General features: G+C 36.8%; 1 protein-coding gene across 7 annotated transcripts in view; it reads left to right on the forward strand.

The window, feature by feature from the left end:
* HEATR5B (HEAT repeat containing 5B) overlaps positions 1-18,649 on the forward strand; it is a 106,795-nt gene that overhangs the window by 25,604 nt on the left and 62,542 nt on the right. For all 7 annotated transcript variants that reach the window (XR_012422493.1, XR_012422492.1, XR_012422491.1 and 4 more), the window contains 7 exons: positions 172-271; positions 670-779; positions 2,081-2,244; positions 2,939-3,114; positions 6,051-6,156; positions 9,793-9,983; positions 18,447-18,606. Coding sequence is in view for 3 of the 7 variants with exons in the window: in XM_065527174.2 (XP_065383246.1) it covers positions 172-271; positions 670-779; positions 2,081-2,244; positions 2,939-3,114; positions 6,051-6,156; positions 9,793-9,983; positions 18,447-18,606 (1,007 nt within the window). In the remaining 4 variants the exon portion in view is untranslated. The remainder of the gene's footprint in view (positions 1-171; positions 272-669; positions 780-2,080; positions 2,245-2,938; positions 3,115-6,050; positions 6,157-9,792; positions 9,984-18,446; positions 18,607-18,649) is intronic.

Here is an 18,649-nt window from a genome sequence, read left to right on the forward strand (position 1 = left end):
TTTTCCATGATTTTTCTTTGTAGTTGTTGCAAGTTTTTCTTTTGGTTCGACGTGGTTTCAGAACCTTGTATGTTGTAATAATTAAATATTATAACTGCCTTTATATTTATACAATTTTGTAAATTCATGTTCACAAAAGCTACTACAAATCTGTCCTTTTAAACATTTTAGCCATGAGGAGCTTTGTTGCACATTGTCCTGAGCTCCTAACCGAAGATGTGATTCGAAAATTGATGACCCCTATTGAATGTGCCATGACCATGATGTCACAGTAAGTAAGCAATTAGGACAAGTTCACATCCTATTTTATATATTAAATATATAACAAATTATATATATAAAATATATAACACATTATATATAATCAAATATATATTAAATATATATATTATAGTTCTCAGCCATATTTTGTGCTTTCTTCTAGAATCATCTAGGAAACATATACAACTTTATTTTTATAATATAACTTTACAAATTACAGCAATGGTATGGACTGAAATACAGTTGTATCTTAAAGTGTTTTTGTTACAGTGAAGATCACAACATAAGCTAAAATGAAAATGTTTACTTATCAGTGTACTTTGGCAGTACACTGATACATTGCTAAAAAAATGTATAAGTAATACTTATTCTGGTAAGCCAATACCAACTATGTTTTTGATATTTTAGCATTCCATCTGTAATTAAAGCCCATGGAGCTCATCTGAAAGCCAGTGCTGCAATGGTCCGTTTAAGACTTTATGATATCTTGGCTTTGTTACCTCCAAAAACGTATGAAGGTAAATTAAACATTTGTGGTATCTGATAAAAATTTTTCTTTACAGTTCTTCACTCTGTTATAGAGTCTGACCAAGGCTCTCCCGTGGACTTACTTTGCAAAGGAAGGTCACCGTTTTATTTTTCTTTATGTAGAGTAGCTAATGCTTGTTGACTGCTTACTGTGTTCTGGGTCTCGTTTTTAGCCCTTTGCATGTATTAGCTTCTTTGACTCTATTGCAACTTATGAGGCCATTAGTCCTGTTTTATAGATGAAGAATCTCAGATTGAGAGACTTAAAGAAACTTAACTTACCCAAGACTTACAGGTAGTTAAGTGGCAGAGCTTGGATTCAAATCTAGCTGGTTTATCTTCAAAGTATGCACTTTTTTTTTTTTGAGACGGAGTCTCGCTCTGTCGCCCAGGCTGGAGTGCAGTGGCCGGATCTTAGCTCACTGCAAGCTCCGCCTCCCGGGTTTACACCATTCTCCTGCCTCAGCCTCCCGAGTAGCTGGGACTACAGGCACCCGCCACCTCGCCTGGCTAGTTTTTTGTATTTTTTTAGTAGAGACGGGGTTTCACCGTGTTAGCCAGGATGGTCTCAATCTCCTGACCTCGTGATCCGCCCGTCTCGGCCTCCCAAAGTGCTGGGATTACAGGCTTGAGCCACCGCCCCCGGCCCAAAGTATGCACTTTTAATGCTTCGTATATATTGTAATATAGCCAATATGCTTCCTATATATTGTAATATAGCCAATAATTCAAGGATCTGGAGGGAGAAATCAAATATTATATAAAATATTAATAGTAAATAAACCATTGATTTCTTTCTGGTATCATCATGCCCAGGAATTTTGGTGTGCTGTGGTTCATTGTTTATACATTACTGGGCAAATAATAGTAAATAATCATCATATCATATTTAATATATTTAAAATAAAGTATCTTTTTTGTGTGTATGTTTGAGACAGGGTCTTGCTGTGTTGCAGAGGTTTGTCTCAATCTCTTAGGCTCAAGCAATCCTCCCGCCTCAGCCTGCTGAGTAGCTGGGACTACAAGCATGCTATGGCACGTGCCTCTCTTTCCTCTATTTGAGTTTTTTGGTTATTTTAAATAATTTGGGCAAAAAGACACAATACAGTATATGAAAGGAAGTACCATTATTGTATATTAAAACCAGCATTTAAATATAGATTTTTTTAAGAAGAGAACAAATACCTAATTATTTTATTCCTGTTGAACATGTTGCAGCTCTTTGTGGGCAATGATTATAATTTTCACAAAAATTATTCTTTTTAATCTGATCTGAAGTTCTGTTTTTTAGGATCTTTTAATGCACTTCTTAGAGAACTGGTAGCGGAATTCACTTTGACTGACAACTCAGCCAACACAACTACTTCCCTCCTCAGATCCCTCTGCCATTATGATGATAGTGTTCTTCTTGGTTCTTGGCTTCAGGAAACTGATCATAAATCAATTGAGGACCAGGTAATAAGCCATACAGGGAAATGAAATACTTAATCTGAAACAATGGTCCTATTACACATTGTCACTTAAAAAGAAAATAGTGTATAGAAAGGTTTAATCCCCATTTAGTGTTCTTAGACACTTAAAGATGGCATCCTGGTGGTAGTGAAAAAAGTTAAACAGGAAGAGTTAGAATTTGGCAAATTGTCTTTATTTAATATTCTTTGTATTTAGATACCTTGTGGTGGCTGTGATAAAGATCAGTTTTAATTGGCTTTTTGGTTTTTGGTATTTTGTTTTGTTTTAGTTTTGTTTTGGGACAGGTTGGAAAGGAATAAGTTAGTAGGTTGAAGATTTAGAACTTTTGCCCACTGAATATATTATTTCTTATGTACTTTTTAAAAAGAGTGATTAAAGCCCCATTTAAAATAACTTTGTGGGATTAAGTTCTTGCTTATATTGTTCACGCAATAAGGTGGGTAGTGTAAACATGTTTTCAAATGAATAAAGCTTTTCTTAAAATTGTAGAAAATGTTACTGATGATTTTTTAATGACCAAATTAACGTTTTGGTCTGTTTTCAAATGTTCGGATCCAATCATTCTTTTTTTGTTGCCTTTTCTCCTTTTTCCTCTGCTGTAATCCTCATTCCTAATGTTTAATAAGTAGATTTCCTAAAGTAGATTTTGAAGAATTTTTATTTCACTCTTTTGCAGCTCCAGCCAAACAGTGCATCAGGAAGTGGGGCTCTGGAACATGATCCTTCCTCCATTTATTTACGGATCCCTGCTGGAGAAGCAGTACCTGGTCCCCTCCCTCTCGGAGTCTCAGTCATTGATGCCTCTGTGGCCCTTTTTGGTGTAGTGTTTCCTCATGTTTCTTATAAACACCGGTTAGTATAAAGTCAGTCAGATAATTTTTGTTAAATATTATATTAAATAAAGAGTAGATTTTCTCATCCCAGTTAACTCTGCAGTAAAGTGAGTTATTATAATACTTAAACAGTACTCTTACAGATTTACTAACATAAGTGACACATACATGATGAAAAAAATTGCACGCAAATTCCATATAATTTGAGACTGTATGTAAGATTTGACCCTGTGAACTAGCATCTGATATCTGTTGCATTGTGGACTGTGTATTCCTTAACAAAATTTTCACTATATATGCTAGAAATGACAACTATTGGCCAAAAAAATGCATTATAATAGTTCGTTTGATAGTTCATAAGTAGGTCTTGACTATACCTTTAATTAAGGATGTCAATTTGCTAAGTCTGTTGACTTTGTTGTTGAAGAAGTAAATGGGTGAAAATTCCACTCCCTAATAGCATTTGTGAGATGATTCAAGTCTAGAACTTGGAAACTAACATAATTGGTTCTTTTTGTAATAGAAGCATTTTGGTTTGCTATATTCTATATCCACAGACACTATTCCTAGCTTTAGTAGGCAGTTTGCATATTGTGATTTTCCCAAAAGGAAAACAGAAATGAATTAATACAAGACCATCACAGATAACTTAAAAGCTTTACAAAATTAAAATGCGTTAGAAATATTGTTGGGTCTGGTGTAGTGGCTTATGTCTGCAATCCCAGCACTTTGGGAGGCTAAGGCAAGAGAATTGCTTGAGGCCAGGAGTTTGAGACCAGCCTGGGAAACATAGTGAGACACTCATCTCTACAAAAATTACAAAATAAAAAATGTTTTTAATATGTAGGTTACTTGATTAATTGCTTTTTAATTTGAGGAGAAAAAATATATCTTTAAATATGTAGGTTACTTGATTAATTTCTTTTTCATTTGAGGAGAAAAAAGTTTAAATATGAAACTTTACCCTACCCGAATATCTTTAAGAACATTTGGTTGCCACATAAATGTTAAATGATGTTAAAGGTGGAAGAATCTTATAAAGCATTTATTTTAACATTTTGGTTTTAAATCTTAAGGAACTCCATATCTAAGAGTTTTTGGTTTACCCAAGGTTATACAACTAGCTATGAAAGTTATAGCTGAAATCCAGGATTATCTTAATTCTATATGATTGCTTTTATAGAATAAGATGAAGTATAAATAAATAAATTCTATTAAAAATATAAACATAATAAATAACGTAAATATCCAACAGTAGGTTAAGTGAATAAATAATAGAAAGTCCATTTGTGTAGAGACAATGTTTTGATAGAAGATGCTCATGATACAATGTAAATTAAAAAGGTAAAAAGCTAGAAGTGATACTACTTTGGTTTTTAACCAGCAGGCTGTGCAGCTTAATATATTTACTGCTGTTCTTAGTGCACTAAAGGTACTTACTTTTAAAAGTTTTTTAAAGCACATCAAAATGTGCATGTATACACTTACATCTGAATCTATATCTTCATGTGAGTTTTGAAGAATGCTTTGACCTGAGACCTGTGGACTATTGTAAATTGAGCTTTAAGTCCATAATTACAGCGACCTCAGGGAGATTTTATTACCAACTTTAGGTCATAATTGTCTTAGTACTAAATCCAACTTCCTTGGATTCTTTTGTTTCACATCATTTCTTTTTAGAAGAATACTCTCTCACTCTCTTTTTATCAAAATCTTCTGAAATGGGCCGCTCCCACCTGTAATCCCAGCACTTCAGGAGGCCAAGGTGGGCAGATCACCTGAGGTCAGAAGTTCGAGACCAGTCTGGCCAACATGGTGAAATCCTGTCTCTACTAAAAATACAAAATTAGCTGGATGTAGAGGCAAACACCTGTAGTCCCAGCTACTCAGGAGGCTGAGGCAGGAGAATCATTTGAGCCCAGGAGGCAGAGGTTGCAGGGAGGCAAGATTATACCATTGCACTCCAGCCTGGGCAACAGGAGGGAAACTCAGTCTCCAAAAAAAAAACAAAAAAAAAGACTGGGCGTGGTGGCTCACACCCAGCACTTTGGGAGGCCGAGGTGCTCAGGGCGGATCACCTGAGGTCAGGAGTTCGAGACCAGCCTGAGCAACGTGGAGAAACCCGGTCTCTACTAAAAATACAAAATTAGCCAGACGTGGTGGCACATGCCTGTAATCCCAGCTGCTCAGGAGGCTGAGGCAGGAGAATTGCTTGAACCTGGGAGGTGGAGATTGTGGTGAACCAAGATCGTGCCATTGCACTCCAGCCTGGGCAATAAGAGCGAAACTTCATCTCAAAAGAAAAAGAGAGAAAAATCATCTAAGATGGCCATGGATTTTTTTTTTTATAAACCGATTCTTTTTTTGTGTTAATGCAAAGAACAATTCACTTCTGGTTTTTTACATTTTAAAAAGTTAGCCAAAGCTTAATCTTTTTTGAACTTTCTTGAAAGCTTTGGAGGCTAGGACATGAGGTACTATTCTCTCTAAGAGTATTTTTTAAAAAGGAAAAAGAATTATACTACATTAAAAATTTTCTAACTTAAAAATCTTCCACAGAGATACATAATTAATGATTGTTATCTGTACAAGAAACCTTGAGCATCTACTAGATGCCAGGCGCTTTGTTGGACACTGCTGTTAATGTCCAACATTATGGACATTATGACCTTATTTTTGTTGGACACTGCTGTTAATGTCCAACATAATAATTATGACCTTATTTTGTTAATTGAAACTTAATATCTAGTCTTTTGTCTTGTTCCATTTAATAACCGCATGTCTGTGTAATAATTTGGGAGAAGGAGATCTGATTTGGACTAGCTGTGGGAATGAAATAGAAAAGAGCGTGGGGAATTATTTGCTAAACAATTAACTTGTACTCTTCTAATCGGTTTTTTGAGCCATATTGGAATAAAATTTGTCACTAATGTGATTTTTTTCTTATTGTTATAGATTACAAATGTTGGATCACTTTGCCGAATGTGTTAAACAAGCTAAAGGTGTCCGCCAGCAGGCTGTGCAACTTAACATATTTACTGCTGTTCTTAGTGCACTAAAGGTATTTGCTTTTAAAACGTACTATTCTGAAATATGATTTTAATTAATGCATTTAATAAGCCAGACATAGCAAGATTATTGTAATGTTTATATGTGTATCACTTGGTAACTATGCCTTTTTATTAGCTTAATTAAATTACTTGAAACTTTATGTTAAGGCTCAGTGTAGTTAAATAAGCGTTTTATATTATAATATTGTTAAAGTTTATGTTTCAATTTGAACTTCAGATTTTACAAGTGCCAATAAATTCTTTCAGAATTTTCGAAGATGTTTGACGAATGAAATCTGATATTCTGCTGAAGGTTAACTAAATAGAACTGAAGCTTGATTTGTGGTTTAGGCCATAAATCATGTGAGGCAGTGTTATATAGTTGAAAGAATGTTGCATTTAGAGATTGTGTTCTAGTTAAGCTGCTGTAGGTGTCTAGAGTAATTTCCTTAACCTTTTTTAACTTTTTTTGAATTGTAGTTTCTACAGGTATGAAGTAGAATACAGTAGTCCCTTCCTTATCCACAGTTTTGCTTTCTGCAGTTTCAGTTACCTATGATCAACTGTGGTTTGAAAATACATTAAATGGAAAATTCCAGAAATAATTTGTAAGTTTTCAATTGTGCAGCATTCTGAGCAGCATGATAAAATCTTGTACTGTCCTGCTCCATCTTGCCCTGTCCTGCCCAGGACGAAAATCATCTCATTGTCCAGTGATTCCACACTTTCTGCCCTACCTGTCTGCTAGTCACTTAGTCACCATCTGTCTCAGTTATCTGATGGGATGCTGTGGTATGACAGCACGTGTGTTCAGGTACCCCTTATTTTACTTCATACTGGCCCCAAAGTGCGAAAGTAGTGATTCTGGCAATTTGGATATGCCAAGGGGAAGCTGTAAAGTGCTTTCTTTAAGTGAAAAAGAGAAAATTCTCAAGAAGGAAAGAAATAATATCATGTGCCAAAATTGCTGAGATCTACAGGAAGGACAAGTCTTCTGTCTGAAATTGTGAAGAAGGAAAGAGGAGTTTGTGTTAGTTTTGCTGTCCCATCGCAATTACAAAAATTATGGCCACTGTGTGTGATAAGTGCCTAGTTAAAATGGAAAAGGCATTAAGTTTGTGAATAGAAGACGTGAACAGAAACAAGTTCCCATTGACAGCAATCAGGTTCCTAATCCCATGGTTCAGACGTCCAAGGTGGGCCTTGGAATGTGTCCCAGAGGGGACCACTGTTACAAATATTTTGCCTATCTCATGGAGTTCATGCATCATACTAGGCACTCTATCATAACATATTTGAATACTTTTTATATTATTTAGCGCTAAGCTAAAAGTGTTGTTTTAAAGTAAAATGGTAGCAAATATGTGTTTGCATGAGCATGTCTTAAGTCAGGCTTAAGACATGCTCATTAATCAATGCCTATATATATCCCTTTTCAAGTCATGTTTTGTAAACATCAGGGGAATAGGATATATATAGGCATTGATTATAGAAATAAAGGTTTGGGGCCGGGCACGGTGGTAATCCCAGCACTTTGGGAGGCCAAGGCTGGGGTATCACCTGAGGTCAAGAGTTTGAGACCAACCTGGCCAACATGGTGAAACCCCATCTCTACTAAAAATACAAAAATTAGCCGGGCGTGGTGTCAAGCGCCTGTAATCCCAGCTACCAGGGAGGCTGAGGCAGGGGAATCACTTAAACCTGGGAGGTGGAGGTTGCAATGAGCCGAGATCATGCCATTGCACTCCAGCCTGGGGGACAGAGCAAGACTCTGTCTCAGAAAAAAAAAAAAAAAATACAGGTTTGTATCATTTATATAACCATTAGTATATACTCCATGAAGAGACCATCAACTAATTTGGACCTGTGAGTTTTTTAAAAAAGGAATGGGGTGGTCATGGTCTCCTTCAGTGATTGGGAGAATGGTGAACCAACTGTAATATTGCTGGACCAATTACACTTTTCTTCATAGATATGCTAATGCCTCTGTTGTAGTTAACATTTTCCCCATGCAATGTGACATAGATTTTTGGTCTCAAATAAGTAAACTAAGTTCCAGGACGATAAGTACGGCGAGAACAGAGAGAGTGACATTTAATATGATGAACAAACTACTTCAACATTCAGTTACTGATTATTTTTACCTTCTTTTTTTTTTTTTTTTTTTTGAGATGGAGTTTCACCCTGTTGCCAGGCATGATCTCGGCTCACTATAACCTCCGCCTCCTGGGTTCAAGCGATTCTCCTGCCTCAGCCTCCCGAGTAGCTGGGATTACAGGCACACGCCATCATGCCCAGCTAATTTTTGTATTTTTAGCGGAGACGGGGTTTCACCATTTTGGCCAGTATGGTCTCAATCTCCTGACCTCATGATCCTCCCCCCTCAGCTTCCCAAAGTGCTGGGATTACAGGTGTGAGCCACTGTACCTGGTCACCTCATTTGTTTTTTATTTTATTTTTTTTGTTTTGTTTTGTTTTTTTGGAGACGGAGTTTCGCTCTGTCACCAGGCTGGAGTGCAGTGGTGTGATGTCGGCTCACTGCAGTCTCATCTCCGCCTCCCGGGTTCAGGCGATTCTCCTGCCTCAGTCTCCTGAGTAGCTGGGATTACAGGCACATGCAGCCACACCCAGCTAATTTTTTTTGTATTTTTAGAAGAGACGGGGTTTCACCATGTTGGCCAGGATGGTCTTGATCTCCTGACCTCATAATCTCCCCACCTTTGCCTCCCAAAGTGCTGGGATTACAGGTGTGAGCAACCGCGCCCGGCCTCATTTTGTTTTTAGATATATGTTGATGACACTGTTTAAGTCATATAATTGTCTTCTGTGAAATTTTTATATAAACTATTCAAAGCTTCATACTCATCAAGAGTTTTCCTCTTTCCAAATATTTGCCGTCGCTTCTGAAATCACTTTTTTGTTAAAGATGTCTTAAAAGATAGAACCAATCCATTTAATGGTTTGTGCTCTATTTCATAACAGGTGAAATAGGAGAATGTTTCCTTAGAGTGATAAATTTCAGTTAAATAATGGTTGATTTAGTAATACAGTGTCCTTAATATATGTAAGCAACTTTTAAGTACTAGTCTTTGAGTAGAGACACTCCTTGCAATTAGGGAGTGTTTTATAGATCATGTTCTGAAATCGTATTTAGGAAAGTAATTACCATGAATTTAACAGTTACAGATTCTAGGGATTAGTATATACTTGTGAAAATTGACTGAAGACAATAACTTATGAAGATGTATGTATATTGTAGAAAGATTGCAGCATGTATTTTTCCCTTATTTAATATGAATTGCGAGGCCAGGTGTGCCTGTAATCCCAGCACGTTAGGAGGCTCAGGCAGCAGGATTGCTTGAGCTCAGGAGTTTGAGACCAGCCTGGGCAACATAGTAAGACCCTGTCTCTACAAAAATTTTTTAAAAATTAGCCCAGCAGGCTAATTTTTAGCAGGCACGCACCTACAGTCCCAGCTACTCAGGAGGCTGAGATGAGAGGATTGCTTAAGCTCAGAAGGTCGAGGCTGTAGGGAGCAGTGATTGTGCCACTGCACTCCAGCCTGGGCAAGGAGCAAGACCTTGCTTTAAAAAAAAAAAAATCATGAATTATGAATTGCTGTCTTTTTTTTTTTTTTTTTAATGTAGGGCTTAGCTGAAAACAAAAGTACTTTAGGACCTGAGGAAGTTCGTAAATCTGCTCTAACACTGGTTATGGGTGCTCTGGACAACCCAAACCCCATCTTACGTTGTGCGGCGGGGGAAGCTCTTGGAAGAATGGCTCAGGTGGTTGGAGAAGCAACTTTTATTGCTAGAATGGCCCAATATAGCTTTGATAAGTAAGTGGGTTTCTTTACTAACAAGTTTCATATGTAGGCAAAGATGTCTTTTAAATAATAATTAACTGGAGTGCATGTTTTCCACATGGTATATAGCATGTGATAATATTTTGTGGGTTTTTTTGGTAATGATCTCAATTTTTAATTTAGCAGTTGATTCAACTCTAGAATCTGGGAAAGTTGTAATATGTTAGATACTTTCTGCGTGGAGAGGCCTTCTAATCCCAGCTCTTGAATGTAACTTAATGGAATCAAGAAAAATGTTAATAAGGACTTCTCTCAGTTACGTGTATTCACTGAAGAAGTGCTCTGAAGTCATTGTCTCTTCTCCCTGCCTTTCCTTGTCCCTCTTTATTCTTTCTGTTAATTATCTACTTTTTGGGATAAGCCATTCTTTTTCTAACTGCCACCAAGTTTTCCTCTTAAATTATGACTGAAACAGAATAGTTAAGCATCAGGTTTTAAGGATTTACTTACATGTTTATAAAGAGTGATCTGAGACCCAAATAAGTATCATTAAGATGATGAGTTGCAGTTATTAGTGACTGTCGAGTTGTTAAGTACATAAGTAGAGAAATTAAAAATCAAGGATTGTTGAGAATTGACACTGTGTTATGTAAATTATATCATTCTTAGCTATCATGTATATATTGAGTATTAAATATACCAAACTACATCATGATCACTAATAAAAGAGAAAGAGTATGAAGCAGTGGCTATGAAGTAGTAGTTCTGAAGTATTTGCTGAATTACTGCATATCTGTAAATAGCTTTCCTTGTCTTGACTTGTGAATGGCAATTTGATTGGTTATTCGATAATGCCCTAATGCACTAAGGATAATATGAGCAGGCAGAAGACAGTTAAAATATAACCAGACACTTAATCTTCTGCAGAATGATTGCTGCTATTTTCTAGCAATAGATTAGTTTGCCTCTTTCCAAATATTTTCCATTGATTATGAAATAGCTTTTTATTAAAGATTTATTAAAAGATAGAAACAATCTTAGTTATCCATTTAATTTTTTGTGCTCTGTTCATAACAGGTGAAGTAGGAGTATGTTTCTTTAGAAAGCTCTTGAAGGGTATCTTTTTTTTTTTTTTTTTTTTTTTTTTTTTTTGACGGAGTCTCGCTCTGTCGCCCAGGCTGGAGTGCAGTGGCCGGGTCTCAGCTCACTGCAAGCTCCGCCTCCCGGGTTCATGCCATTCTCCTGCCTCAGCCTCCGGAGTAGCTGGGACTACAGGCGCCCGCCACCTCGCCCGGCTAGTTTTTTGTATTTTTAGTAGAGACGGGGTTTCACCATGTTAGCCAGGATGGTCTCGATCTCCTGACCTTGTGATCCGCCCGTCTCGGCCTCCCAAAGTGCTGGGATTACAGGCTTGAGCCACCGCGCCCGGCCGGGTATCTTTTTTTTAATTACAAGGAGTTTTAGTTTATATGTCCTTGGCCTGGCGCATTGTCTTCTGCCTGTAATCCCAGCACCTCGGGAAACTGAGGTGGGTGGATCACTTGAGCCCAAGAATTCTGGATCAGCCTGGGCAACATGGTGAAACCCTGTCTCCACAAAACATACAGAAATTAGCTGGGCATAGTTGCCTGTACCTGTAGTCCCATCTGCTTGGGAGGCTGAGATGGGAGGATCGCTTGAGCCTGGGAGGTGGAGGTTGCAGTGAGCCAAGATCATGCCATTACTCTCCAGCCTGGGTAACAGAGCAAGACTCTGTCTCAGGAAAAAAAAAAAAAAAGTATGTGTCCTCAATATCTGTAGGATACTGTATTTATTTTGTACTTTGAAACACAAGGGCATTTCATTTATTTATACCTGCCCAATTTAGTGGTTTACAAGTATTATCAGTGCTTGCCTTCATTATCTTTTTCAAATCCTTAATTATGATCTAAAATCATTATTACGAAGATTTTGTTACCCATTTTTTCACATTTTATTTAAAACTGGGATTTTTCTTAAATTCTGTATGAAATGTTATATTTGGCAGCATTTTAATTCTTTTATACTGCTATGTAAAGTAATGGTACATTTTTTAAAACTATGGTGTCTTAGATTTGGCAGAATCTGGCTGTATTTTGGAAAAACTTTGTCTTTCACAGCCTCATTATATTAGACTGTTTTCATCAACATCATCTCTTGCTGATATAATATCTGACTGTGAAATGCTAAAATCACCTATCACTACAGGTCCGTCATCGATATTTGCACATTGAAATCTTATGCTAACTTAGCATTAACACAGAAATTCACAGAAATTAAAACAGAAATCATTCTGTAAACCATCCTAAGGAAGTCAATAGGGAGTACCTTTCAATTGCTTAAGACCCAGTTCGGATAAAAATAAAAATCTTTGATAGTTGAATTTATTTCCATTCAATTGAAAGTCACTTTGAGACCTCTGAGAAATGTATGTTCTTATATCTCAGATTATTTCCTGTGAATAGATGATTATCACTGTGAACATTGATTCTACTTTGTAGTTCACTAAACTGTTACTTTTTGAGAAATAATAACACAAAGGTAGCTTTCTAATCTGTATAATGTTTTAGAATTCACAGATTGCATTTATTCTTAACTTCTTTATTCCTCAAAACAACTGCTCTTTAGTAATAATAATAATTTCAATTAGATAAAGAAATGGAGGCTTAGAGAGGTAAAGATTACTTACCCAAGGATAGATATAATATGTTAGAAATACTGTTATGGATAGACCTAGTTTACTTCATTCATTGCTACATATCTTTTTTTCTTTTTTCTTTTTTTTTTTTGAGATGGGATCCTGCTGTATTGCCCAGGTTGGTCTCAAACTCCTTGGCTAAAGCAGCCCTCTCACCTCAGCCTGTTGAGTAGTTGGGATTTCAGGAGGGACACACCACACCCAGCTTCATTTTTTTTTTTTTTTTTTGAGATGGAGTCTGGTTCTGTCACAGGTGCGATCTTGGCTCACTACAACCTCCACCTCCCAGGTTCAAGTTATTCTCCTTCCTTTGCCTCCCATGTAGCTGGGATTACAGGTACACGCCACCATGCCCAGCTAATTTTTGTGTTTTTAGTAGAGACAGCATTTCACCATGTTGACCAGGCTAGTCTCGAACTCCTGACCTTAGGTGATCCAACCGCCTTGGCCTCCCAAAGTGCTGGGATTACAACCATGAGCCACTGCACCCAGCCTGCCACATTTCTTAACATCTGTTCTGTGACAGCACTTAGAATTTTCTATTGTTTACAATAGGCAAACTGGCCAACTAGAGTCTTGGGGATCATTATTCATCTCTCGATGTTTTTTTTTTTTTTTGAGACTGAGTCGTACTCTATCGTGCAGGCTGGAGTGCAATGGCGCAATCTCAGCTCACTGCAACCCTCCGCCTCCTGGGTTCAAGTGATTCTTGTGCCTCAGCTTCCCGAGTAGCTGGGATTATAGGCGACTGCCACCACACCCAGCTAATTTTTGTATTTTTAGTAGAGATGGAGTTTCACCATGTTGGCCTGGCTGGTCTCGAACTCCTGACTTCAAATGATCCACCCACCTTCGCCTCCCAAAATGCTGCGATTACAGGCATGAGCCACTGCATCTGGCCCATCTCGACTTTTATGAGGTTGTCAGAAGTCTGGTTGTAGATAGCTTATTGAGAGTTTTAATAAAGTTTCGAAAATACAACCAAAATTGCTTTTTAGGCTGCTTTGTTAATTTAGGTGCTTTATTCTTAGTAGTATTTTGTTCTGTTTTCTAATAGTAGTTGACTGTACTGGTGCTTGATTATGAGTCATAGTATTTTATGGCTTAAAGTATTCCTTCATAGCTCCTTTTATTTGATCCTTTCCATTGTTTAAAATGAGGTTTACATGTTAGCTTCATTTCAGATCTCTACATTACTAGTTAAATATGAACAAAATGATGAAATCTATTCTTTCAGATACACATTAAAAGAATATACAGGACTTTCACTGCCATTAATGGTGGAGTAACAGGGACTATATTTACCCTTGTGTCTTAAACTGCTAGAAAAACAAATAAATAAAACAACAGTTTTGAGACATTGGACAACAGCCAGCATAGGACAGTGATTCCTAGGGATGGGAAAGAAACAAAGGGAACACTAACATTGCTCCAGATTACTGCTTGAAGAAAGTTTCCAGGCTTAAGTACAGAAATAGGAAACCCAAACTTGAGGAGAGAGCATCTGCAATTTGGAGAGGCAAGGTAGCTAGAACGTGTAAGGTGGAATAACAGAGAGGAGAGAGCTGCACAGGGAGACAGCTGTGAACAGAAGGGTCATCTAAAGTCTTTGGCTGAATACTGATATGTGCAAGAATACAAGGAAACTACCCAAGACCAGGGAAAAAACCATCAAAAGGGAATAGGTGAAACAATGTTCAGAACTCACAGGGCTGAGAATATTTCGTGTTCCCACTATTCAGAATACAGAGACCTCCTGAGGTGAAGCCCTCAGAACGATATTGCTTCAGTAATGGGAGCAATGTCCCTGACCCACCCTAAAAAAGCTTAAAAGCAAACCTTGAAAAAATGAAACTGATTCTTAGTAGTAGCTTAACTATATCCCAGAACAAAACTCAGCAGTATTTAAAGGACTACAATAAATGGAGCAACTCAGCATTGTAAAATTCACAATATCCTGTATCCAATCAAAAATTACCAGACACATAAAGAAGCAGAAAGAAAAGACCTCTTACTTGGAGAAAACATCAATCGATAGAAACAGGCCCAGAAATGGAAAAAAAAAAGAAATTAGCAAAAAAGAATATTAAAAGAGCTATTATAAATAGGCTTTACATTTTCAAGGAAGTACAGGAAAACCTAAGCATGATATGAGAAAAAGAATTTGTAAAAACAGCCCAAAGGAAACTTCTAGAAGTGTAAAATGTGTGTGTGAAATGAAAAAATACACTGGATAGGATTTACAGAGGATTAGACAATGATGTAGGAAACAACAGGTCAGTCAGCTGTATTTGTGTATTGACATCTTACACCAGCTTAGAATTAAGACTGAAATTCACAGAAATTGAGAAAAGAATCATTCCAGTGATGTTGAAGACATAGAAACTATCAAAAATGTGGCATAGAGAGAAAAAAGACTGGAATTAAAAATGAACAGAGTCTCAGTGACTTCTGGGACCAATATCAAGCTGTGTAACATGCATATAATTGAAATCTCAGCAAAGGGTAGGTCAGGAACTCTCAGACATTGCCAGTAGAAATGCAGAATGACACTTTGGAAGATCGTTTGATGGTTTCTTATAAACGTAAATATACACTTCTGTTTCACCTTGCTGTTCTACTTCTAGATATTTACCTAAGAGAAATGAAAATGTGTGTGCATAGAAACACTTGTACTCAAACTTTTATAGTAGCTTTATTTATGAGAGCCAGAAACTGGGAAGTATCCACAATTATTGATGGTTGAATAAATAAATAGTGATGTATTCATAAATGGAATATTGCTCAGCTATATAAAAAGAGCAAACTACTTATACAATAAATTGGATGAATCTTAAAAGCATTATTCTATGTGAAAGAATCCAGACCCCAAAGACTAGGTATTGTCTGATTTCATTTGTATGAAACTGTATAAAAAGTAAAACTATAGTGATAGAAGACAGATCAATGGTTGCCAGGATGTTGGGGGAAGAAATATGACAACAAAGGGACCTAAGGCAACTTTTTGTGGTGATGAAAATGTCCTATATCTTGTGTTGTCAGTATGGCAGCCACTACCCACATACGACTATTGAGCAATTGAAATGCATTTTGCCCAAATTGGTACACGCTATGAGTATGTAATACATACTGGATTTTGAAGACTTAGTTCAAAAAAAGAATGTAAAATATCTCAAATGATTTGGTATATTGATTACATCTTGATATTTTAATATTTTGGATATATTGAATTAAATAAAATTTATTGAGATTGATTTCAAGACAGGAGGATCACTTGAGGCCAGGCGTTTGAGACCAGCCTGAACACTAAAACCTTCAATTCTATTAAAAAAAATTAATAATTTCACCTGTTTCCTTTTTGTCTTCTGGAGTGTGGCGACTAGAATATTTTGAATTACGTATGTGGCTTCTATTAGGGACTTCAAAAAGTTCTTGGAATAATAGAATGAAAAGATACAAGTAAAAAAGATAAACTTTTTTCTTGACATAAGCTCCATCAGGTTCAAGACACTTTTGTAAGTGATGATACCAGCCATTTAGTTCATCCCTAAATAACTGAGAATCCTGGGAATTTAACCATGTCAATGAAGTCTTTTTTGCATTATTAGGTGAAGAAAAATGAGCACGCTTTGAATATTTTTTTTAAGATTAGGAAACAAACAAAAAGTTGTAAGAAGCCAAATCAGGACCGTAAAGTGGTTGTCTAATGACTTTCCACTGAAACTCTTGCAGAATTGCCCTTGGAGAAGAACTCTCTAGTGAAGCTTTCCCGGTCGTTTTTCCGCTAAAGCTTTGGCTACCTTTCTCAAAACACTTTTATAATGAGCAGTTGCTATTGTTCTTTGGCCCTCTAGAAAATCAAGCAGCAAAATGTATTAAGCATTCCAAAAAACTGTTGCCATGACCTTTGCTCTTAACTAGTCCACTTTTGCTTTGACCGAACCACTTTTACCTCTTGGTGTCTATTGATTTGATTGTGCTTTGTGTCAGGTTCTTACTGTTACAGCCATGTTCCATCTCCTGTCACAGTTCTTTAAAGCAATGCTTCAGGATCTTGATCTCACTTGTTTAAAATTACCATTGAAAGCTCTGCCTTGTCTGCAGCTGATTTGGGTAGAACAGTTTTGACACACATCAAGTGGAAAGTTTGCTCAACTCTAACTTTTCAGTCAGAATTATGTTAGCTGAACCAGTTGAGATATGTATGTTGTTGGCTGTTATTTCTGCTGTTAATCATCAATACGCTTCAGTTAGGGCACAGATAAGATGCATTATGCATTATTTTCTCTCAAATTGATGGGTGTTGTCTTCAGCTGTTGGGCTTCATCTTCAACATTATCTCATCCTTTCTCTTCCTTTTTTTTTTTTTTCTTCTTCTTGAGACAGTCTTACTCAGGCTGGAGTGCAGTGGCGTGATCACGACTCACTACAACCTCTGCTTCCTTGGTTCAAGTGATTCTCCTGCCTCAGCCTCTGAAGTAGCTGAGATTACAGGCACGTGCCACCATACTCAGCTGATTTTTGTATTTTTAGTAGAGACAGGGTATCACCATGTTGGCCAGGCTGGTCATGAACTCCTGGCCTCGAGTGATCCACCCGCCTTGGCCTCCCAAAGTTCTGGGAGTACAGGTGTGAGCCACTGTGCCCAGCCTGCCTCATCTCTTCTTAAAACGAGCTATTCATTTTCATTTGCTGATATCTTTGAGAGCATTGTCCCCACAAACTTTACCCCAAAATATTGAAATCCATGTATAGTTCTTGCATTAATGCGTAGTTTCCATGAACTTTTTGAAGACCCCTCATATTCATCTTGGACATCCCTGTTCTAATGATTATGCCGTGGTTACATACTGTATACTTATATCAAAACTCATTAAATTGTATATTTTTATATACATTTAAAATGTAATTGTATACCTGAAGTTGGTGCATATTGTATATGAGTCTCAAAGCTTGTTTTTTAAGGTAATGTTCATCTCCTTTTATGTATTTGAATTCATGTAAAATATATTTCACAAAGAAAAAAGATTGACCTTTTTAAAAGAGGTTCAAATCATAATTATAGGGTATTTCTTAAGTGTAAAATATTTTATGTAATACTGTGAATACAAATACCTTTTTACTATTTTTAAAACCAGACATAAAAGTCATTATTTTATTTTTTAAAAATATAAAAATGTTTCAAGTAAGTCTTGACTTTTCAAGGAATAATTAATACTAAAAATGAGTTGTCAGATTTTCTCTAAAATTAAAATAGGCTTTATTCGGTCAAATATATGTTTTTAACCAATTATTATTATTATTATTATTATTATTATTATTATTATTGAGACAGGGTCTTGCTCTGTCACCCAGGCTGGAGTGCAGTGGCGTGATCACAGCTCACTGCAGCCTCAACCTCTCAGGCTCAAGCAGTCCTCTCACTTCAGCCTCCCTGGGCCTACAGGCATGCACTGCCATGCCCGATTAAGTTTTTAATTTTTTTTTAGAAATGGGATTTTGCCATGTTAGCCCGACTGGTCTCCAACTCCTGGGCTCAAGTGATCCACCGGCCTCAGCCTCTCAAAGTGCTGGGATTACAGGCATGAGCCATCACACCCAGCCGCAGTTATTTTAAATTGAAGTTCTAACTCCTGTTAGGGAGTAGAGAGAGAAAGAAGTAATTGATTGTAATCTTTTCTTATTTCCCCAATAATTCCCTGTTTCTGTGTGACTTATAAGGTTGTTGTTTTTATAGGGAAACAGCAAAATCAGTTCTTGAAGCATAATCTTTTTTTCAGGTTGAAATCAGCTCGAGATGTTGTATCTAGGACTGGTCATTCGTTGGCTCTTGGTTGTTTGCATCGTTATGTTGGTGGAATAGGCTCAGGACAACATCTGAAGACCAGTGTCAGCATTTTATTGGCTCTAGCACAAGATGGGACATCCCCTGAAGTCCAGGTATAATATTATTGATTTTTTTATTATAAAAGTTTAGAAAATT

This window comes from Macaca fascicularis, chromosome 13, assembly GCF_037993035.2.
Source record: "Macaca fascicularis isolate 582-1 chromosome 13, T2T-MFA8v1.1".
Lineage (NCBI taxonomy): Eukaryota > Metazoa > Chordata > Mammalia > Primates > Cercopithecidae > Macaca > Macaca fascicularis.